Below are 22,660 nucleotides of genomic sequence, written 5' to 3'. Positions count from 1 at the left end.
ACCTGGGGCCATACTAAGCAGGTGAGCCCAAGTGCATGGATTTCTGGCAACCCCTGAGAACGAGTGTGACAAGCGACTGGACAGAGGTACGTTGAAACTGGAGGACGGATGCTTCAGTGCCAAAGATTGAGTATTAATTGATACAAGCCACGGACTAGACACCTGCAGTACTGATGCCCAATATCTGGCACCAAAAAAAGTGTGGGAAGCCCTTGCACAGAGGAGCACACGGACACTGAGGAATGGAGGCTCATGTTGGGATGGTCACAGGCCTCAAGAGCTAAACATCTGCAGTAAACCCCCGAGAACTTCCGGCCTCGTTCAGTTCCTGTGATAAGTGTGGGAACCCCTGCCCAGAGGTACATTGACTCCAAGGAGTGGAGGGTTCAAGTTGATACAAGTCTGAGCAGCTAGACACCTGCGGTGAGGACTTTAAATTGGTTTTAGCCACAGTCAGCATGTGAAAGAACTCTGCGCACGTGTTTCTATCATGGTGTAAGCCTGCGTGTTCCCAGGAATCGCCCCCGAAACAAAACAGACCGTGTTGTGCAGAATCGGCGCGCCGCCGCCTGCGGGCATTTCAAATTCACATTCAATTTGAAACATTTCAAAAATGCTGGTGTTTACATCAACGCAACATCTGCATCAAGCTCACTCTGCCTCCTCTGCAAAGGGCGTGGCACTTGTATGTTCTCATTCAAACATGTTCCTGAACAGCTAACACTATTTTAATATATTCAGGGTTTGGGGACTTTCTGTAAATTGGTCGTGGTACACCCTAAAACCACAAATATATATATATATATATATATATATATGTATGTATGTATGTACAGCAGTTGAGAAGGGCAAAACAATTTTGCTAGAGCGCCAACCTGGCGCATCGCTGACACCGCCGAATGCAAGGATCATGTCCCGGCAGGCCACAAGGCTCGCCCCTCGGCGACCCGCCATATGTCCCCCCAGCTTATAATTCTGGGGCACAAAAGGAATGCAGTCAGGGCTTTGCAGAGACAATTAAATTTATTGATGCCATCACACGCCTTTCCTGCCAAGAGGCAAGGTGCGCCTGCAAACAAGCTGCCATTTTAGGCTGCCTAAAACCTGCCCCTTGATGGACACGCCAGATCCAAGCATGACCCAATCAACCGTAGGCGCGGTGCTTATATTCCAGTATTGCAGTATTACACCGCCCCCCACCAGCCGGGTTCAATTGACAATATGCACTTTCGAGTATCATATGGTGACCATTTCCTCAAAGACCACAGTTCTCAGGGCAGGTTCAGAACTGAGACAGCTCTGCAGGTGCGCTTTGTCCACAAGACAATGCAAGCTTTGCAGCACGCACTCAGAAAACAAGACTGTGCAATACATTGCACGCATCTAGAGCTGGATAATGGCTGTGGTCTCACCGTGTAGACATTGACCTCTCGTTGGAAATTGGTGTCCCAGCCAATGAGGGGTCCGCCAAGGTCCCCATTGAACCCGGCCATGTAAAAGCGCTGGTCAAAAATGACTCCTGCCTCAAATTCCATTGACATTGCACTGACCTTTCCCAGCTTCACCAGCGTCTTTGCAGCTCCACTCCTGCAGTCATGCATTCAGCCAAAATATTCAGCGTGGATACGTTGATCAGATTACCTGCTGTTTCCTGACTCGTCCAAGAGCCCATTCATCAGAGTCTTTCAGTGTCTACAAGACATTTTGCTCATAAGGAGAATTGAAAAGCCCTCAGCGTCAGCACCAGGACCAGCTTCTTTCCGAGCCCACTCATACAAAAGTGCAATCAATGAAATGCCTCACTGAGGCTAGCTGTGTTGGAAAGCATGCAGCATAAAAATCAACTGCCTATGCAGTGAGGGACGGTAATCTCTAATTGGCAATGATGCTTTCAAGTCCGCCCAATCTAGAGGAGCACGTGAGAACAAGGGGCCAAAGCAATATTGCCTGCCCAAATCCAAATCGAGCTGCAAAATAGGGTTGGGGGCCTTGAAACAACACCAGATTGGCGGATATTTGAAAGCGAGAGACTAGGGATTCTTGAAGCAAGTGCCCATGTGCGGACCACTCTGATGTTGCAGCAGACAAGCTTCAGGTGTTACCTGGGCTGGCAGGGTCGGAAGCGAAATATGTTTATCCTGTGCATAGGGACGCCAGAGCTCCTGACAGCGTCCTCCTGAATGCTGGCAAAGACTGAGTCGCCCGCTGCGCAGATGATCTTACTGCTCTTGCGCATGATCGACGCCATTTCATTGTCCAGAGCCTGCAGTGAAAATTTGGGCAGCTGTCAGGGGCCATGGCCGCAGACTTATGGCCTGGTAGGTAACAGCAGTTGAAGCAGCAAAGGCTGACTAGCAGCTGGCTCTAAGGGTTGCCAGATTAAAAGAGGTGGTCTTGTTTCTCTCTCAGTCGAGATCATCCTTTAAGGGGAAATTTGCATATCGATTCGCTTTCTTGCCGGCCCAATGCACTGATGCTAGCTGCTCATGGGCTCACAGGTGATTGCTGTGCGCAATCAAGCAGGTCCTCAAGCGCTTCTCACACTTACCGGATTGTCCTGAGATCTCCTTCGTATTAAATGTATGCTTGCCAGCATGCAGGAACGCACCGCTCCAGTCATTCTGGCGGAGTGGTGGTAGACCAGGGGGCTGGGGTCTGGCAGATGCGGCGGCTTGAAAGTGACCCCAAACTTTGTGCTGGCATAGGAGCGCGCTTCCAGCTCAAGTACCTCCTGCATCAGCTTCCTGCGCACCACAGAGTACATATGCGCATGTGCAGGTCCATTTAAATTAAACCTCCGCACGCTAGAGGTGCAAAAGAGAATCCAGAACGGGTTGTCAATGGGACAAGGTGTATGTACACCTTTCGGATTTATCCCCAGTGTCAACAGGTATTCTGTTCAGTCTTCTGATCACCATCCAAGCTGCAGGAATGTTGCCCATCAGTCTGTGGCAGGCATACATCTTGCTGCTCAAGTGTATCGCCGCCATTTTTAGACGTTTCTCGTCTTCTGCACCTAGAGGCCTTTGGTGTGCCTCTAGCAGCAAATTCAAGACCCACTCGCAAGCCTGCAAATCGCATAAGAGCATTGAAAGGCATGGGTGAGCAGCTGAAGCAAGACTATCATAAAACTTTATTCCGACGCCCAATTTCGATGTCTCACCGACACAGATGTCATAACAAACTGCGCAGAACCAATGTCGGTCATTCTCGAAACTGCAGATGCGACATCAACGTACAGACTTGCCACCGAGGCAGTGATTGGGCGCTCAGTGCGTTTGAACATGTTATTTTTGGCGCGTGCATCTTCTGTGAAATGGTTTTTCAGTACAACAAGGCTTTCCATGAGCATGCCCAAAGCCTGCATATCTCCCCCATACTGGAGAGATGCCTTGGTCAGATTCCATGCCCTGTGCACGTTCAGCTTTTCCCAAGCGTTCAACGCTGCTTCTGGCATGCTGGGCGAAACAAATACAGGACTTGCTGATGCTCATGGGGATGCCGATACAATTGCAGCGTCAAATCGTCTCTCATAATTCACAGGACTCAGTCATTCCTGCTGATCAGGTCGTGCTGATCTGGTCATGACGTCAGTCAGACCCACTTTATATCCATATGATTTCATTTGGGAGCATGAGAATTTCAAACGGCACCAATTATTGCAGACTGCTTCCACAACATGCATCATACATTGGCACTGCTGCTCCTGATGGGGAAACTATGTGGGTAAACCCATTGCATGCATCGATGATATCATTAGTATAATTAGTTTTATTATTAGTACTATCATGTAAAAATGATGATAATATCATATCCCCATAATCACCTCGAAACACTGGTGTACTGCCCCGGGCCCGTACTAAGTACGGCCCGCCATTCACCCACCCGGCACGGCCTGGGTATGGTTACTAGCATGGTCTACACCTATTGTAGACGGTATACCGTTTTGGCAGCAACTGGCAACTGACACCTGCCCTGCTCATTCAGCCGCATTAAAATATTGGTCATGTTCCTGCGTGCTTGCAGGACTGCATGACAGAGCGCGCACCACCCTAGCAAACTCACAAGATTTGAGCACTCATAACTATTGTGCTCTGCGGCTCCCTACAAGGGTAATCCCTGAAGCGCTTGCACAATGCAACTTGTCCAGTCATCGGCAATGCCAGTTTGGCCTGGGTGTCCGCTCTGCATGATGTGCCGGCAGTGCAACTCCTCAAGGGTCAAGTACTTGAGCCCTGCCCTGCCCTTGCTGCCCATATTTCCTGCAGACTGCCTTGTGCTGGGGCCACGCTGCTGCCTGGCAGTGCTCGGTGCAGTAGCGTACCAGCCGGCAACCCCTGCACACCTGCGCATGCGCACTTACTGACTCACACCACAGATATGTACATCTCTCTTTGAAGCTGCATCTTCTTCCAGATCTGAGATGAGTCATCATTATTACAAGCTTCTTCAACTCTGTCATGCGCCGCACCCACATGGAACATAAGCCACTTTGATGCCCACATGTGTACGTCTGCACATGCTGCACAGATCTCGAGATCATTCGGCAAGCCTCTGATGCACTCTGAGCGCTGGTCACAGTCAGGTACAAGCATACATCCGTTCTCGCTCTGGCTCCTGAGAGCCACTTCAGCACCACAGCCGATCGATGCATGCTCTGCTAAAATGCCTTGCTCCAATTCCATGCCCTCTGCACAATTAGCAACTCCCAGGCACTCAACATTTCCTCTCCCATTTTTCAAGCCACTAATCAGCCAGCAAATTGCAGTGCTGATCTACAGACCGTCTGCCTGCAGGCTCTCAATACAACGACTCTGGGCTCTCCATCCTGCGTCATCGTTCAGTCATCTTTCAAACTGGAATTTCAAATGAGGCGTAAGACAGACGCCTCTACTGTTCGTTCACATGCGCCCCTTGACAATGTCAAATGGCAGGAGAGAAAAACTGAAACAGATCCGCCTGTTGCTGCACACCTGTCAGTTGCAATTGCAAGCTGCGGGTTGCATATGCCCTCATCTCTTCGCACGAATATTCTTGCGTGAATGCAAGCGGCGCTCTACAGCCGTCTCAACAACTGGAGTCAGAGTCCTGCATGCCTACTCAGTGACTTGGAGCCCGTGCAGGTGTCGAGAGGAAGTCTAGCACATGAGTTCCTCTATGCAGGAACGTGGGTTTTCCCACGATGCTGTGGACATCCATATGAATATTGCGTAATACAATAACATGTCCATCGACCCGGGGTATTCGCTGCACATATGCGTACATGCATGTTGTGGGTACAGTCAGGCTTGAATCGAAACAGGCGGCCCCAGGACATGGGGCATGTGATAGTCAACATCGTTGACAAATAATGTCTTGAGGCTTGCTTTCTAAGCACAGTGTTCTTGACAAAGGACCTCGTAGCAATGATTAATCATCCAAAGCACGCGTACGCCTACAATGCCCATCACTTGGTGGTGCACCCCAGCTTCAGCTTGCTCTACTTTACTGGCAGCAGCTGGAACAGGCTGCACAAGGGAGCGTGCCTCTCCTCCAGTAAGAGAACAACCAATGTAGTAAATCTCAAGTGTTGAAACAGAACTCTTGAGCAAGATCACGTCCTGGGCTTCCGAGGCGGCGGTGGCGCCATACTTACTTCTCCATCGCGCGGCCTCTTCAACCCCAGCATAGCTTCAACCTGTAGCCAGGCCATCAGAAACATTTTACACCACAGCACTGCAAGCGGAAGAATGAGTACTATCATTACTACTATTATTAGACAACTTCCTGCCAGAGGCAAGGTGCATCGGTAGACAAGCTGCAAGTACTAGCTGCCCATCCTACCCCTTGTTGGACTCGCCAGATCCAAGCACGACACAATCAAATGTGGGCGGAAGCACACACGCTTGGAATTGTAAAGCGTACTTGCACGAGACATGCCGTGCCAGTCGAAGCCTACCGGTCATCTGGCTGGGCGTGTGCAGCGCTCACAACTGCTGCTCTGGCTGACCAGAGCAGCAGTTGCCAGCCGCGAAACATGTCCAGGCAGCACCAGGGTGCTAATGTTCAGTCAAGTGGATCCTGAATCATAGAGGCAATGTAGCCTCCCCACTTTGCAACAGACTCCAGTGCCAAGGTATCTGCCCGAAATGGCGCCCTTCTCTTGTGTCCGCCTAGGAGCATGTGCACCTTGCCGAGCACAAAAGCAAGCGGATCGGCCAGACGCGAAATACTCGCTGTCCTCCCACACGAGTGGAGGGAGGAAGACTACGCGCAGTATACAGAAGAGTGCTGGAAATTTGAGTTCGTTCCAGAGGAGAGTAGCAGCACCTTTCGGTTGCCGGTGAGAGGCGTCTGGCTGCCGCCAAGCACAGGCGTGAGGGCGATGGGGTCTCTCTCCACAGTTGCAAAGCCAGAGGCAGGGTCGCTCGACTGGCCCGGCTTCACCTTACCCGACAGCACCTGCGCGCACATGCCGGCACATGTCAACAAGACCGAGTCGTGCCTCGCTGCGATGTAACCTCGAAAGTGTGCACAACCCTTCTCTTCTGTTCTCTAAGCACAACCAGGAATGGGCAGCACGTCCAAGCAGTGCAGGCAAGTCCAGACTAGCAGCTTTGTAAATGTGCCACAAGAGAGACAGGCGCAACGCACTCATTACCTCTGTAGGGGAGTCGAGTCACTGATTGAGTTCTTCAGAGCGCAGTGAAACAGGATGTACACAGTCAACCACCAACAGGCACGAAAGAGTACCAATGAAGTCACAAAGGCCCGGCCCATCTAGTGAACAAGGAAATCCTCAAAGCTATAATTTGGGGTTTTGGGTCATCGAAAGGGTGGTCAAGGAAAACAAGGGAATCCGCACCAGGTAGGGTGTGGCGGTCTGTTCCTGCACGGCGTGCATGCGCGCGGCGGGGTTGTCTGAGTCATCCCCGGCGCCCATCAGCCGCTTCTTCTTCTCGCGCTCCTCCGCGATCTTCTTGAATCGCTTGTCTTGCTTGTTCTTCGACGGGTTTATGCCGTGGAACCTGCGGCCCATCAGGCAAACCTGTGAACCAAGCAGATGGCAGTGCGCATATTGATACCTGCCCGCCACAAATATTTCAATGTTCATGAACCCTAATGTCATTTTAAATTACCCTGATTTCAGTCCCTAGATGGCTGAAAAGACATGCAGACTGGTACATCGGTTGTGGTCGCCTGACCGCAAGCCCCACAGCCAATAAAACAACGAGTTGAAAGAGTTTAGGATCTGCTTCCACATGCATGGAGACACATTCTCAACAAAGGGCATCGCCCACAGCCTGTGAATCCAGGCATTCAAAGCCCAGGAGCACTGAGCACAAATACAAGTTTGAGCGAGCGCAAGAAGAGCCTGTTGAAATGTGTTTCACAAAAAACGTGGAAGCTGAAGACTTTAATCTATCCAGGTCAACAGATTCCAGATTCCCGAGCATGCTAGGGGCCAAGCACTTGCTCAATACACTGTACGTGTGCATGCAGCAAGCAGTGACAGAAACTCAAGAACAAATGCCTGACATCTGCAGGTGAGGCCGGAAGAGCTAACACGGCAATACGAGTAAGTCTTCGATTTCAGTCAAATCTAGGGCCCGTATTACTAAATGGAGAGGGAACGCCGCGCACCCGTAGCACAGGTGGCGGAAGCGCTCCTTGGGCGTCATGATGTCGCCGAACTCGTCCCGCTGAGTCAGCGCGCGCTCGATTTTTTCCTCGAGCGCGCTGCTCTGCCGGCCGCCGCTGTACACGTCCTTGAGCTGACCGCTGCGCGTGAGATGCTGGGCTGCCATGACGTCGTTATTGCGGCCTGCCCACTGGATCGTGTCGTTTAGCTCCCCGCGCTCCGACAGCAGCGCCAGCGTCGCGCCCAGACCTGCGCGCATTTGAGTTCAAAACATTATCAAACACTATTTTGAGATTCTAGGCCCAGGCCTGCATGCATCGCCAAACGTGGCGCTCCAAAGCGCCTTGAGCCAAGGTTGCCCAGGACTTTCAGGAACACAGAAGAAATTTCCAAGGTATGTCGAGGCCTGTGAGCAGAAGAAAACCAGCTCCAAAGCAAATTTTCACTGTGCATCTGAACCTTTCCAGTTAAATACTGCCATCAGCACATGAGGGACATTAATGCGACTCACGGTGCTAGAAACCCCTCTGACAAACAAGAGAAAGCCCCAATATGCAAGCAGACACAGTGAAATCTGGTAAGGATCAGCCGGCCATGCCTCGTGCACAAAGGGGAAATGGATGAATGTGCTACCACCAAAAAGCTTAGCACCTGTGTGCTGATCTTTATATCCATCTGTGGGTGATAGCAAACGAGCCTGGTGAGTGTGGAGCCAAGCCAGATAGCCCAAAGGGGCTCAGCCGTTTCACACTGAAACCCTGAACCCTAAATATATCGCACAAAGACCCACCTGTGCCGATGGCGCGCTCCCGAGTAACCGAGTCTCCCGGCGCGGCCGCCGCGTCGTCATCGTCCTCGCCAGCATCCGCCATGTCCACGTCAGCGTCCTCGTCAGCGTCAGCGCCGGCCGCCACCCAGCCGCCGGCCGCGGCCGGCTCTGGCTTGGGGACCTTTTTAGGCAGCGGCTCTGGCTGCGTCACGTCATCGCCAATGCCCATGTGCGAGTCGGACTCCCTAGCGCTGGCCGGCTCCTTTGCCGCCTCCACTGTGATTCCTCGCGCAAACTCGGCCGCCTCCGTGAACGCCATGTCCTCGCCTGAAGCGGCAGTAGCGCCATGTCACAAAATTGCATATAAAAATGGCGACTATGGTCCTTGCACTGCCTATTAGACAGTCTTCAGCCAACATAGAAGACCCATCTCGTAGCCATTCTCTGTCAGAAACATAGAAAATAATAGAAGCCATCGATGAGGGTAGCAGCGACATGATAGAGCAGGCCGGCTGTGCCTGCAAGCTGCAGAGAGACTTTCCCATTGCAGTGGAAGATACAATCAGCTCTCCATCTTCCATCTTCCAAGGGACCAGTGCCCTGACAACATCATATCGGGGATGGCCCATGCTGCAACCAAGACAGGTAGCAGCTGTCTCAGAGGGGAAAATAGAAGAGACAATCATAGGAAGAGAATGGAGCACCTTCGGCAGCATCAGCGGCTCGCTGCGCCTCGTCGGCGGCGCGTCGGGCGGCAGCCTGCTCCGCAATGCGCGCAACGCCGGGCCCCTCGGCCGCGGCGGCAGCTTCCTCCTTCTTGGCAGCTGCCGCCCGCCGCGCGCGCGCCAGCACCGCCTGCAGCTCCTCCTCGTCCTCTCCCAGCGTTCTCTCCTCCCCAGGATCCTCCTTCAGCGCCAGCGAGGCATAGTTTGCCTTCTCCAGCGCCGCCTTGTACCTGCGCAGCGACACCCCAACACTCCTGAGTGATATGCTTTTGCCTGAGTGTATAAACATTCCCTCCAGGAGACTCTGCGCCAATATCGTCGCCATTGAACAGTTTCCAGCACCTTCAACCGCAACACATGCGGACCACTTCGGGCCCGCTAAACACCAAATCTTTTCTGCTCAAGTGCACCTCCGCACATGCATGTTTGATGCGCATGCAGCAAGATGTAGAATGCTGCATTTGATTCATTTGCATGTGCTATAAGCAAGGACAAGGACGAAATCAAGCGCACACCTCTCATCCTTGATGGCGGTTTCGCGCGCACGCTTCGCCTCGGCCGTCTCGGCCGGCCCAGCGCGGCTGCCGCGGGAACCGTGGTCGGCAACGCCGGCCGCAGCCGCCACCTCGGCTTCTGCCTCCAGAAAGCTCAGGTCCTCCATCGCTTCCTTCTTGCGAAGCTTCTTCTTTGTCTGTGCAGCACAGCACGGACTTCACAGACCGTCACACACAATGATTTATGACGTCACGGTTCCTCTGCACAGCAAGCTCGCGGCATTCACGCGCCGCAATACACATAAAATATGATGTGTCGGTGTATCTTCGCAGTAGAGAAGCGACTTTCACGCGCCTCACGCATCCAATATGACTTCTAAAACCTCAATTAATGAAACTGTGAATGCCTGGAAAAAGTGCCAAAGCACCCCTCGCAATGCTTTGTGGAAGGTGTCATGCATGCCAAGAATCACGGCGCCTTGAAGTTTATCAAAGCCAGGCGCACCTTCTTCTTCTTGGGCTTGAACAGCTCGGCCATCTCCTCCTTGGTGAAGTATTCGGAGCGCGCGTCGTACCCAGCAACAGCAGTCCCTGCTGCGCTTTGCTGGGCTGCACCATAGCACAACCCACGTCAGGATCCGCACACAACTCATGTCAGCGACTGATTGCACAATTACTCAGTTTTATTTACTGGGTTCTTGAACATGTTCCAGCATGGTTTCTGCTTACCATGCTGAACATTCAAAAAGCCGAAAGCATGCCTGAGAATGTTCACGAATCCAGTAAACTGCATGCTTGCAAGTTATGACAGCAATTTCCAGCCCCTGGCATTAGGATTCATCTACAACGATACTGCAGCAGAAACTTTGCCACAATCATCCTGATACGTCACACAGTAAGCTTGGCGACTTCATTTCCGATGGACAGTCATTCAGGTGCCCACCTGCGGCCAGCTTGGCCTTGATCTCGGCCTGCTTGCGAGCCTTCTCATCATTCACCGCCCCAGACTCGTCGATCTCCATGCCTGCATCCTCCTCTTCCTCGTCGTACTTGTCCAGCATGCCCCGCTGCACACCGTCCTCGCCGAACAGCGGCTTGTGCTGCTTCCCCGCCGCTCGCCGCGCCTTCTCACGCTTCTTCTGCTCTATCTGCGCAGCGCACGCACGCACATCAGACCTCCTCCCATTTTGTGCAGGTCAAAGTATGCCGAGATTCTTTTGAGATGACCCTCTCCTGCACGCCTGCGTAATATGCTGTGTTCTCCAGTCTGTGATGAGAATGCTGTGCCGAACGCAACAAGTCATGCATGGGTCGTATCATTCCCGATGGCATGCATGCTGCCTATATTTACCCAGCGACCTCATGCTGGCAGTGCGCATGACTGAACAGGCATAGCAGCAATGTCATCATTGACATGACATGGGCAGAGAGGGGTGGCGCTGTCAGGGGAGACAGACAAGGATGTGCATTGCTGGGCAGCTCAGTAAAGGAGAAGCAATGCCCAGCGCAGAGAAAGAGAGAGTGCGCAAGGGCAGTAGAAGAAGGAACACATACCACAAGGGCGTTTTCAAGCTCGTCGGCGTCATCGTCGAGGTCGCCCTTGTCATCCAGGATGTTGCGGTCCGCTAGCGTCAGGATCACCGTCTCTCCCTCCGCCAGCTCATCCGCATTGTGCTTCACCTGCAAGCGCGCCCCTTCCGTTTCACCCCAGACCCTGTCTCATGCATCATCCGGCAATCCTGTCCCCACCGCCCAGCAGGAGACTCCCCTCACATAGTTGAGACCCTGTTGAGTTCCCAGGTAAGTACCGGACAAGCAGTCCCACACCTTGTCAAGCCCTTCCAGCCCCCAGCTGCTTTAACCAAGACCCCCGCGAAACAAGAAGGGACTGATGTAGACTGCTTGTAAAACAGAAGCTGCCAGAAGCCGCAGCAGGCCAGAACTTCATGTGCAAGTCAGGTGCGCGCGGTCAAGAAAGTAAAAGAAGCATGGCTGCAAAGGCAGTATTCACCTTCATGCCGGCCAGCTCCTTGGCGTTGCGCAGCGGCGCGCCGTCCTCCTCGTCCGACTCCTCAAAATCATCGTCCTGAACAACACACATCACATCTCAGCCCCATGAAGCACAGCGCAGCAGCAAAACGTCTGAACCCCATCTGACATCTAAAAACAACCCGTACCACGTTTCCTGTACCTCCACCATCCTGGATTATCAACATCAGGCACACTCTGACATGCTGCACCGAGGCGCGTCAACCTCCCATGGATTCACGAAAAGAGCTCAAACACCCTGTCACATGCTGATTCACACTCCCCATCAAACAGCATCCCCTGTCAATGCTCATGTAGCCATCAAGGCAGGCATGCGGTAGTAAGCAGCGCACCTGCTCCTCGAGAGCGCGAGCCTGCTTGAGGGCCTTGGCGCGCGCCTCAGCCTTGGCCTTCTCTTCGAGGGCGCGGCTTTTGCTGACCCAGGCGCCCAGATCGTCCACGTCATCGGCCGCCGCTCCCAGCGTCTTCACCTTGCGCAGCTTCTCATCCTCCAGCCGCTTCTCTCGCTGCCTGCTCAGGCGGAATATTCCACAGTTCAATGTTGATTCAAATTCAGAGTTGCCATATCAATTCCCCGGGTACAGGGCATTCTTCTGCTGGCCACTCCTCGTCCACAGTATGACAAGTCCACCCGGCAAAATCCTGAGTCCAACCCAGATCATGCACAAGGACTAAAGAGGCCTGCACTCAACTGCCGAACTAAGTGCTCCAAGGAAACATAGCCTTTCACCAATCAGCAGGACTGAACAATTGCAGAAGAACAGGTAACCACAGACAGGCATCCTGGGTACAAGAGGACGATAGTAGTGTGCAGTAAACTCATCAGGAACACTTCTCATTCTCGCATGTGACTTCCTCGAAGGACTGTATGCTCTGCAGTTTAGGATGCCTCTGATACACAAAAAATGCAGTAGGTAAGGGGCATACGCTTTGATGCGCTCAGCCAGCTCAGCAGCCTTGGCCTCCTTCTCCTCCTCGGCCCTCTTGGCCTCCCTGGCCAGCGCCTCCTTCTGCCGCTGCTCCCTTTCGCTCTCCATCACCAGCGGCTTCAGCCCCAGAGAGACCCGCACCCTGCAGTTTCCACACACAAAGCTCAGTACCAGGTACAGCCTCTCACAATCAACACTTTTCTAGGGTTCACGTCGATCAGGAACTCCCAGAAAGTTCACAGGAGGCCGCAGGGTGCAGAGCTGGGAAAGCATTGCTTTGACAAAGATCAATCAAGTGCAGGAGGCACAAATTCAATACAAGAACATTCTGCCAAAATAAAGAATTCTCCATAAGCTCGCAGGGCATATCCTGAGGCCGCTGAGGCCGCAGAGTGCAGACATAGGAAAGCATTGCTTTGACAACGATGAACCAAGTTGCAGGAGGCACAGGGATGGCAGACTGACCTGTTGGTCTCTTCAATACTCATGGAGATCTCTCCGCCGGACTCCTGCACCTGAGGCTTGACGTCCAGCACGAAGGGCTCCTCTGGGACAGAAGACGCTGCTGCTGGCTCCTCTGGGACTGGAACTGGTCCTGATGGTGGCCCAGGCAGATCCTCCTCCATGAAATCCCCTTCAGGATCAGCTGCAACAGAGGGCTTCGCTGCAGCTTTGCCCCTGTCATCCTTGTCAGCGTCTGCAGCCTTTTCGCCTCTGCTGTGCTCTTCCTTGTCCCTGCGCTCGCTCCTATGGCCATCCTCCTTCCTGTCAACCTTCTTTCTATCCCTGTCCCTATCCTTGTCGTGCCTTCGCCTCTCCTCCTTATCCCTTTCGTCGTCCCTGTCCCTCCTGCCTTCCTTCTCACCCTTCTTGCTGCCTTCTTCCCGATCTCTGTCCCTGTCCCTGTGCCTGTGTCTGTCCTTTTCCCTGTCCTTGTCCCCGTCCCGTTCTCTCCTGCTATCCCTGTCTCGCCTGCTTTCCTTGTCCACCTCTGATTCTGTCTCCCTGCTCTTTTCTCTGGGCTGCCTGTCGCTCTTTTCCCTGCTCTTTTCTCCTGATCGTGGTGGTAAGGGAAGTCCATTTGACGTGTCGCCATTCTGCTCAGGCTCCGCCTTTGCTACAGTTCCGTCAGAATTGTTCTTATCTTTGTACTTGCTGGATTTTTCTCTCTCCTTGTCCTTATCTTTATGTTTGTGCTTGCTCTTTTCCTTCTTCTCCTTCCTTACTTCAGTGCCCTCTTCCTCGTGCCGACCCATTTGAGCCCCTGTTCTCAGTGCCGGAAGCTAGTTACATCATTATGAATATGCACAGAGGCTTCGCTGCACCACCGATCGCACTGTTATGATGGACATCTTACATGAAGCAGGAGCAAATAGGGCAGGGTCCAATCATCGTAAGCAGCTAGATGCATCCTACTCTGTCGGGCAAAATCCACTACTTTGGTGGACATGCACTCCACTACATTAGTGGATTTGGCTCTCTTTCTGAGCACGCCCCTTCGGGGCGTGCAATAACAAAAGCAATGCTGCACATCCTTCAGATTTACCTACAACAATCTCAGCATTGCATAGTACCTCCGTCAAGCTAATTATTTCGGTCAAGCCTGTATCTATAGGATCGTGCGCTACTCGTTTCTGCGAAGACAGCAATGCCATTTGCCAGGTTACCGTTGCAAAGTAGGATTTGAAAGGGGGGTGGGACGGCCGCAAATGTTTATGGGAGTAATTTAAACGAATTCTTGAAGTCTTCTGTCGCTGGCCATGTGAGGTTCGCACTTTTGCCGGTTTTTTGGCATCCCCATCCTTGACTTGTTTGGACTCAGCTAATCGAATGTCACGACCATCGACGTGCATGTCTACTTCTTTCGTAGTGACTGCATGCCCTGCCAAGCCAATTCCTTGAAATGAAATGCGTGCAGGCAACACAGAGCGTTCACCTGAATTGAGCACTGATGCACCGGACAGACACTGAAGTCGTCTACAATCTAAACCAACATCAAGTTCAATTGTTCTGGTGAGCGTTACGATCCCTCTGCTGCTGTGAGTAGCCGTGGGTGTCTGCCCTGACCTGGCTTTGCTTGGAATGCCAATCTGATGAGGAGCATCTGGAGAGGACTGTGCACCCCAAAGAGTAGCAAGTAGCCCAGGTGCTTGTAAGGATAGTTGTATCACTTGTACTAGAAGGCATGCTGCTGATGTACTTCTCATTCCTTTAATGTCCTGGTGGATCACTTGCAGAAACCGTTGTGTGATGACTTCATGCAGGACGAATGGTCAGGAACAAGAGGTGGAGGGTCAGTGTCAAGGTGATACCATCAGCCGACACTCCTGCTCTGCTGCAGCCAGGCCGCAGATTTGGGAGGAACCTAGGCAGCACTGTGGCAACATCTGCACCGAGGGGACCCCGGAGGCCGGCCAGCGCCCTTCCATCCTGGCGGATCCCTGCAAGAAACACAGCTCAGCAGGAAGAACAGCAGGATGGCTTTGCAGATGGAGATGGAGAAGCCGCTGCTGCCTATTATCAGCCTCCGCCCTCACGCCGGCGTCTGCGGAAACAGGCAGCTCAAGAGGATAATAGACGGCTGCACCAAGCATGGGATGCGTGCTTTGATGACAATGTATTCAGGAACACATGTTTCCAAGCTGGTCAGCCTGCACGCCAAGCAGCACTGAAGCAGCAGCTGCAGGCAGAGTTTTTGACAGCTGCCAGAGCAGCCCTGCCCGCTTGCAGTCCATGCAGTCAGGCTGGGAGGGTGGGATCAGTGTGGGAGCAGGTGGAGACGATCAGCAGGCTTGTGTATGTCTCGATCAGCGGCAGGACAGAGGTCAGCCCCCCAGCATTCAGGTGTGGCGGGTGCAGTGCCGCCTTCACAGTCGATCCTGTGAGCATGGGATGCTTTCCTGCAACGCCACAGAGGCCGCTGGTTTACTACTCTGGAGCGCTCATGTTGCAGACGCATGAGCTCAGCCTCGCCAGCCCAACCTCAATGGTCGCCTGGACTAGCGCCCTGGAGGAGGTGCACGTCAGGAACGGCTGTGTGCCGTACGGGCAACTGAGTGGCCTGCCCAAAAATATCTGGAGGAACCTCCCAGTGGCGGTCAGACAGTGGCGCAGAATGGACATCGCCACACATGACCTCAACAGGCTTGGCGTGCAGCCCATCTGTTCGGAGGCAGGGCTCAGCGGTGACTCAGACTTGCAGCTCGGCCAGCCGCCGCCGCCCCAGGAGAACACTCAGAGGGAAGCAGCAGCGTCGTCATCGCCACCAGAAATGGAAGCAGGCAGCCTCGCGGCTCAAACTGGCAGAGATGCAGCTGAGGTGGGCCCGGCGACCCAGGAATCTCTGGACAGTCGTGCCTCCGGGGGCCCCACTGTGCAGTGTCCTTGCTGCTTTCGCACTTGCGTGGCAGCCATTGCTGACGCCTGCCTGGGACTCACGCAGCTCAGGGCGGCGGGCAAAGCCTCTGATTTCCTGCAGCCGAAGCTGCCCTATAGCCCCTTCATTGCTGATGAAGAGGTGAAGGCCTTGCTCGCTCAACGGAAGGCCTTGGACCCGGCGGCGCTGGAGCGGCCGGTCTGCTCTCAGTTCGTTGCTGCCACGCCAACCGCCTCAGACACGCAGCTGCGCCTATATGTGCAAGTGAGTCTCCTCGCATTTTTCTGGGATCTTGTTGCGCTTACTGATGTTGGCATGCATCTCATATATCCATGATTTTTTTCTCTTTTTTTCCTGGCCCCGGCTGGCAAGGGTAATACTTGGCAGCACCCTAGCGTGCCTTGCTTCAGGTGGTAAAAATACTGAATACCATGCCATGGGTTGCACCTGCAGCACAAGACATGCGTTGCTCATGAGCACATCTCGAGATGCTTGATGCTTTAAAGAAATTTCTCTCAGGTTATAATGTTCGACGGTGGTCCCACTGGAATCTCTTAATGGGTAGCCTTACGCCATTTATACTAGTACTGACCCGATGGCATCATTATGATCATCAGCATGATGCTTAAGGCTCCAAGGCTTTGGCCCGCGGCTTCAACCCGATTTCTACAGCACTTCTACACTTGGATCATACTCTTGCTTTCCTGAGATCTCACCTGTACATGACCAGTGCCCAGTGAATGAGGGCGGTGTGTGCATGCATGGCTCCCGCCTTCAAGGAAGTTCAGTGGTTGAAGATTACTAGGTTTCCTGCACACACAGCCGTGGTGCTTGAAGGAATTTCGAAAACCACACTCTTCGAGAAGGCATTTCAGGGTTTCGTTTGAGCAAGATTACAAAGGTGGCAGGTCCTATGTTCAGAGGTGTGCTGCCCCAACCCTGGACTGCAAAAGCCTCTTCATAGCGTGCGATACCTACAGGGCCGGTCAAGAGACTCTTTCACAAGAATACCATCAATAATCAATATTGAAAGAGTCTAAATATTGACGCTGAGTGCGTGCTGCACGGACAGCACGTCCTCAACCCTGGCGATCTCAGATGGCTGCTCGATGTAAAGAGATGTGCCCATCAAGGAGGGGCACCCACGCTGTGCAGCAAATTGACACCCCAATTCTGTCGCTTGTGGCACATTTGATTGATACACATCGCGTGCGTGTACCATAGCGTGGGTGCCGGCAAGATAAGGGCATCACCTTTGCGCCATCTGATGTGACATGCCGTGTGTCTTTATGCAGCGACCAAGAAGTGCGATGATGCTGAGAAGAATCTTGTAGCAATTCTTCCACGTTCAACATTCTATGTGAGTGGATTTCGACACCGACATCGTAGAGAAACAGCAAGAACGAGCCAGGCTGCTCAATGACAGATGGGGTTAATAATATTATAAGATAGGCTCAGGGGATTTATTTTCTTGCCCTCCACCGCCACTACCTTGTGGCGGTCAGCAGCAGTGCTCTGTCTTCAAGCAGAAGTGCTCCATCCCACTGGCCACTTCAGATTCGAAGGTTGAGCATGTGAGGCAACCGGGAGCAGAATTACCTTACAGATTGTTACATGCATGATATCTGGTTACCGTCATGATTGTTGCGCACATGTGCAGAGAGGGACAAGTGAGTGACTAATATTAGTTGCGTAGAGCGCATGGATGTGCAACGCCTTGTAGTGAGGCAGACTTGGTCACAACCTACTACAGTCCTCATTGCAATATCAAATTTAGGACATAAAAAAAATTGATGCTACATTTGCGTCATGCTCACACGCCAATTCTGACTAAGCTTGAAACTGACTTAGCTTGAAAGTGCAAAGATCACATTGCAAGTCACTCTCCAGCCGCCGGTGGGCGCCTCAGAAAGCGAAGGCACCTCTCGGGAACTGCCACCATCTGATTGCCCCCAATTGCTTCCAAGGGTGTTCTGCCTGCTCTGACTTCATCTGTGTCGCTCAACCATGCCTTCTGGTGTCCAGCCCCAGTTGCGTCTGTGATGGTGAGCCCGCAAATAACACCAAACCCCTCAAGCTCAGCACCGTGGAACCGTGTGCCAGGCCCAATATGCACCACCTCTGCCGTCCCCACTATCCTCCTGTCATCTGTTAGGACATAGACTGTGTCATCTGGCAGAATCTGCACGTCACTGTGCGCGCTCGAATGGCCTCTGGCTTGCGGCGAGGGGTTCAGCTGACATGCCAGCCCTGCGATGACACCCATTGCAGCTTCCATGTTGATCCCAGGGGAGGAAACTTCCAGGGACGGTCGACCTGCGCGCACCAACACACAGCTGCTTACAATCCGCGATTATTACCGCATTCAAGCAATATCTTCCCTAGTGTCTTGCTAGGATGTCAAGCTCAAATTTATTCCTGTTGTTAGTATTACCCAGATGACCCTTAGGTGCGGCACTCTACCACATCATATGTAGCAGGGTGCGTGAGTGACAGGCATGACTCAGGCAAAGGGGCAAGCACAGCATGTGGAGCAGGGTGCGTGAAAGACAGGCATGGCTCAGGCAAAGGGGCAAGCAGACACTTCAGCATTGAGAGACAAGACATGAACAAATCAACTACACCAGCGTATGAGAGCAGTCAGTTGACAAGTTCACAGGAATGACAGAGCAGGATTTTGTACATGCCTGCTGGGCCATCTGCAGAGCGGTAGGAGGAAGCTGGCTCCTCATCGGCAGCGAGCTCCAGAGCAGGATCAAAGAAGACCATGGCGCCAGACAGCGGTGACTGCTCCAAGGCTGACTGCGACTGCTCCGCTGCCGTAGCACTCCCACCTAGACAACACATGCCTGTCGTCAGCTTATTGCTGACAATTACCTGTCGATAAACCTTCGGGGTATGATTCGCATGGCATTATAACTTAGAAACTCACTGTGAGTGGAATCATATAAGCCAGGACAAAGAGAGCCATGATGGCTCCTCACCTTCTCCGGCGCGCGCCGCATTCTGCTCCTCAGCCAGCAACATTGCCAGCGCCACACCAGTTGCAGCCTCTTCGACGTTCATGGGCGAGCTCCCGGCAGCGCCTCCGAGAGCCACCTTCAGCCGTTTTGGATGACAGAGGGCCGCTGCAATGTGCCGGTAGTCGATCACCAGCACAGCCATTTTGGCCGGCGATGCGGCATGCCCCTGCATGCTCAGCCGCACGTTGGGGACTGGCACAGGCTGCGGCGACTCATCTGCCAGCAAGCAGCCGTGCAACGGCGACTGGCTCGCACAAGCTGTGGGCTGCGGCGGCACTTCGCTGGCCTCAGGCAGGACACCCTCTGCCTGCCCTTCTGGCTCTGCTGGGTCACTGTGCTGCTGCGCTGGCTGGTCATCCGCATCTGACTCAGAGAAGAGGTTCCCAACCTCGTCTTCGTCGCCCTCAGTGGGGGGACCCCAAAACTCTGCGGCTCTGGCGGTTGGGCGCCTGAGCCTGCCTCGGCTGCCCCTTCTGGGCCGATTGCTGCCACGCGCCCCGCCTGTGCCGCGGCGGCCACGCTTCCTGCCCCGACCCCGCCCATGCCCTTCCTGCACGCCCCCACCGGTGGCTGCCTCTCCTGCACCCCGTCCCTCCACATCTGCGCGTGCCCCACCGCCTTCCCCTGCCACCGCTGCCTCGGGCTCCCCCTGGCTATCTGTCTGCACGCGCGCCTCGAGGAACCATATCTCCATATGCAGCTGGGTGCCATCGCTGCCTGGCTGCACAGCGCGCACCAAACCAACAGGAGCCTTGGCAGCACGACCCAACTGGGACAAGTTGCGTGCTGGGAACTCCCCGTCGCGGTGCAGCGTGCTTGTGACGGCCCAGAGAGCGACACCAATCGAGGGAGTGCTCTCCCCCAACTGCGGCAGGTAGTGGCACTTGTCGAAGGTCCAGAGCAACTCGTCAATCTGCTTGAGTTTGACCACGGGCAGGCCGCTGCTCACTCCTGCAAACATGTGAGCGCCTCAATTGACTGGCTATCATTCCCTTCCATCAAATCTGCAGAAGTTAAAGCCTTCTCGGGTGTGCAACAGTCACCAGGTGATCAGAGCTTCCAGCTGAGAGCGCCCACTCACCCTTGTTAACAATGGACTTGGCCGCTTCCATCTGAAGCTGTGACTTCTTCGGCGCCTGTAACAACAATAACTTACAATCAGTGTGTTCAGCCAAACTCGCTTTCACTGCACCAGCAGCTTGACAGATGAGAGGCGTTCACAAAGCACATGCAAACATAAGGATCCTCAACAAGATGCCCACCTTCTGCCTTGCTGGTCTTTGCCGTGCCGGTTGGGCTGCGGCCTCAACAGCGGCTGTGATCTCTTCAACCGCCGCCGCACTCGGCTCCAGTCCACCTGCATGACAGCATCCATTAGCTGCCAGCGCATAAGATGTCCAGAGGAAATGGTGAGGACATGTTATTAATTTGCCAGGCATAAGATGTGTAGGCGCTGATCGTTACAGCCATCATGGATAGCTACCTTCTGGATGCTCAAATCTAAGCAGCCCTTCCACCCTGGCGAGCAGCGCGCTTCTGGTGAAGATCACTGGCCGCTGGCCTCTGTCAAGCAGGAACCGCTTCAGCTCTGCAACGGTGGATGAGGCCTTGAGGCTGAACGCAAGCCACCGTTGGACGATGTCCTGCTCGGCTCCCTGAGCGCTGAGCTGCCTGCGGCTGATCCCTGGCTGTGGCGCTTGCGAAGGTCCTGCAGCTTCTGCCTCTGGGGCTGCGGGACCCTGCATGCCGCCTGCTGCAGCTGTGGCGCCCCTCTGCGCCTGTCCTTGGGCTGTCTGGCCTGCCTGAAGTCCACTGGCCTGGAGATACGAGGCTGCCATCACTGTCCTGTTCAGGTTGGGCACTGCTGCCAGCAATCTGCTGGCGCTCTTGCTGAAGCTGACTTTCTGATTGAGGTGTCTCGTTGCAAAGATGGCGGTCGAAGTCGTCCCATTGTCTTCGAGGCGAGCCTGCTGACCACCAATGATGCCTCGAATCTTGCTTGATCGCCTATCGGCTCTCTTCCTCTCCAAGTCGCCGGTCTCTGCCTCTGAACGCAACGCAAAAGTCAGAGTTAGTTACTCTGTGTCAAGGTCATGGGGAGATTCAAAACATAGGTGTTCCCAACCTTCAAAGATGGAGTGCTTATTGAGACCTACCAATCACTCCTTGATGCATGATAAAATTCAACTTATCCTCATTGAGATCCTTGCCCCTGGTTTGGGCTGCAATGACGCAGTCCTCACAGCATTTGTGGGTAATATTTCTGAGCTCTGGATACTTTTCGCTCTCAATCTTCCCGCGAATAGAATAGTAGCCATTAGCTCTGGACAATGCTGAAGGTTCATCTCGGCCAAGGCAGCTCTGATGGAAATATCTGACCCCTGAGTCCACGGCATTGCAACGTTGCAATGGCACCCTTGCCTCTTGTTTGAAGACCCAGTCGGCAACAGCGTCGTGGCCGTATTCGTCCTTTGTCAGACCTTCTGAATAGAATCTGATAATATAATCACAACCTACACAGCGAGTCAAGCGTTCTGAACTTGCGCAGTTCGGATGAAGCTTCTCCTTGTCACTGCCACACTTGTAACACGGGATCCTAGCAATAATAAGTGACATGCTCGGTACAGAAACACATCACTGATCATTCTCCATGCTTACTGACGAAAGGCCTAATTTTTATTACCAAAATGGCATGCTATGGAATGTGTTACCAGGTGGCATGGCCCCTGATTGCCAATAATCCACCACATTAGTAGCGTTTACATCCACTAAAGTAGTGGATTTTGATTACTCGGGTGCCCTGCTAGAAGACGCACCATTAAATGCATGCAGGCGGCTCATTGCATTCAAAATTACTTCTGGAGTGTTTTGCATACTTTCGCTGAAACTCGATTGCCCTTGCACTTTCATCCTGCTCTCAGAGCGCAGCATCATTCCTTGATTTCTGCAGGAGTGCCTGATCAGGGGTGTCCCTCCTCGATCTGCACAGCTTTAGAGCACCGTACTGGGCGTTTGATCACTGATCACAGGCTTGTTAGAAGACAATCAAGTTAACCTGAGGCCTCGGTTGGGACGAGGCCGCAGGCAAGATGCCTCCCAAGAACAAGAAGAAGGAAGTAGACAACGAGACACTGACTCGTATCGCAATCGTTAGCGCAGACAGGTTTGCTTCTGCTGCTCGAGTTTCCAGATATCCGAATGAGCTGGTGCCATTGAGCACATCATATGATCAGGTGGAGCACTCTGGTGGTGGAGGATGTGCAGCTACTGGAAGCTGCACTTGCTGAATGTGGTGAAGTCTGGAGTTATAACTGGGATTGGTGACTACTCTGCATCCCTGCCTCTACTTCTTGAGATCGATTTCTTTCGTGCATCCAGGTGCAAACCGAAGAAATGCAGGCAGGAGTGCAAGAAGAGCTGTCCTGTGGTGAAAATAGGTGAGCACTACCTTCAATCAGCACTCGATTCTGGACGTGTCCTTGATCATCTCAATGGAACGTTGTGACATGTGTCAAACGATCAACGTGCTGGGGTAATCTGCAGGCAAGCTCTGCATTGAAGTGGCCCCGAACTCAAAGACAGCATGGATCTCAGAGGAGCTCTGCATCGGCTGCGGTATTTGTATAAAGGTGATCCTCCTACCGCGCTGCTGCCTTACCAGCAGTGATGTAATG

The 22,660-nt window shown here is 53.3% G+C and overlaps 4 protein-coding genes across 4 annotated transcripts; 1 reads left to right on the top strand and 3 right to left on the bottom strand.

The window, feature by feature from the left end:
• Nucleotides 1-5,593: 5,593 nt before the first annotated feature.
• On the bottom strand, nt 5,594-13,843 carry COCSUDRAFT_65845 (hypothetical protein; the record flags this gene model as incomplete). Its single annotated transcript, XM_005648815.1, has 14 exons — nt 5,594-5,677; nt 6,310-6,441; nt 6,845-7,007; nt 7,624-7,870; nt 8,412-8,717; nt 9,095-9,345; nt 9,631-9,806; nt 10,115-10,218; nt 10,553-10,757; nt 11,164-11,289; nt 11,621-11,695; nt 11,991-12,168; nt 12,586-12,729; nt 13,053-13,843. The coding sequence occupies 14 exons, from the start codon at nt 13,841-13,843 to the stop codon at nt 5,594-5,596; spliced, it is 2,982 nt and encodes a 993-aa protein (XP_005648872.1).
• A 293-nt stretch (nt 13,844-14,136) lies between these two features.
• On the top strand, nt 14,137-16,299 carry COCSUDRAFT_65844 (hypothetical protein; the record flags this gene model as incomplete). Its single annotated transcript, XM_005648814.1, has 3 exons — nt 14,137-14,354; nt 14,506-14,600; nt 14,852-16,299. The coding sequence occupies exon 3, from the start codon at nt 14,857-14,859 to the stop codon at nt 16,297-16,299; it is 1,443 nt and encodes a 480-aa protein (XP_005648871.1). The 5' UTR covers nt 14,137-14,354; nt 14,506-14,600; nt 14,852-14,856.
• A 1,543-nt stretch (nt 16,300-17,842) lies between these two features.
• On the bottom strand, nt 17,843-21,161 carry COCSUDRAFT_62824 (hypothetical protein; the record flags this gene model as incomplete). Its single annotated transcript, XM_005648813.1, has 8 exons — nt 17,843-17,905; nt 18,080-18,279; nt 18,621-18,797; nt 18,948-19,937; nt 20,068-20,122; nt 20,249-20,343; nt 20,470-21,033; nt 21,143-21,161. 8 exons carry the CDS (start codon nt 21,159-21,161, stop codon nt 17,843-17,845), a joined length of 2,163 nt encoding a protein of 720 aa, XP_005648870.1.
• Nucleotides 21,162-22,361: 1,200 nt separating this feature from the next.
• COCSUDRAFT_10993 (hypothetical protein) lies at nt 22,362-22,608 on the bottom strand (the record flags this gene model as incomplete). Its single annotated transcript, XM_005648812.1, has 2 exons — nt 22,362-22,430; nt 22,504-22,608. Coding segments are annotated over 2 exons (174 nt in total), but the record flags the coding sequence as incomplete, so codon positions are not given.
• Nucleotides 22,609-22,660: the final 52 nt, after the last annotated feature.

This window comes from Coccomyxa subellipsoidea (genome assembly GCF_000258705.1).
Source record: "Coccomyxa subellipsoidea C-169, whole genome shotgun sequence".
NCBI classification, from domain to species: domain Eukaryota; kingdom Viridiplantae; phylum Chlorophyta; class Trebouxiophyceae; family Coccomyxaceae; genus Coccomyxa; species Coccomyxa subellipsoidea.
The sequence above is the reverse complement of the archived record's forward strand: the minus strand, read 5'-3'. Positions and strand labels throughout refer to the sequence as shown.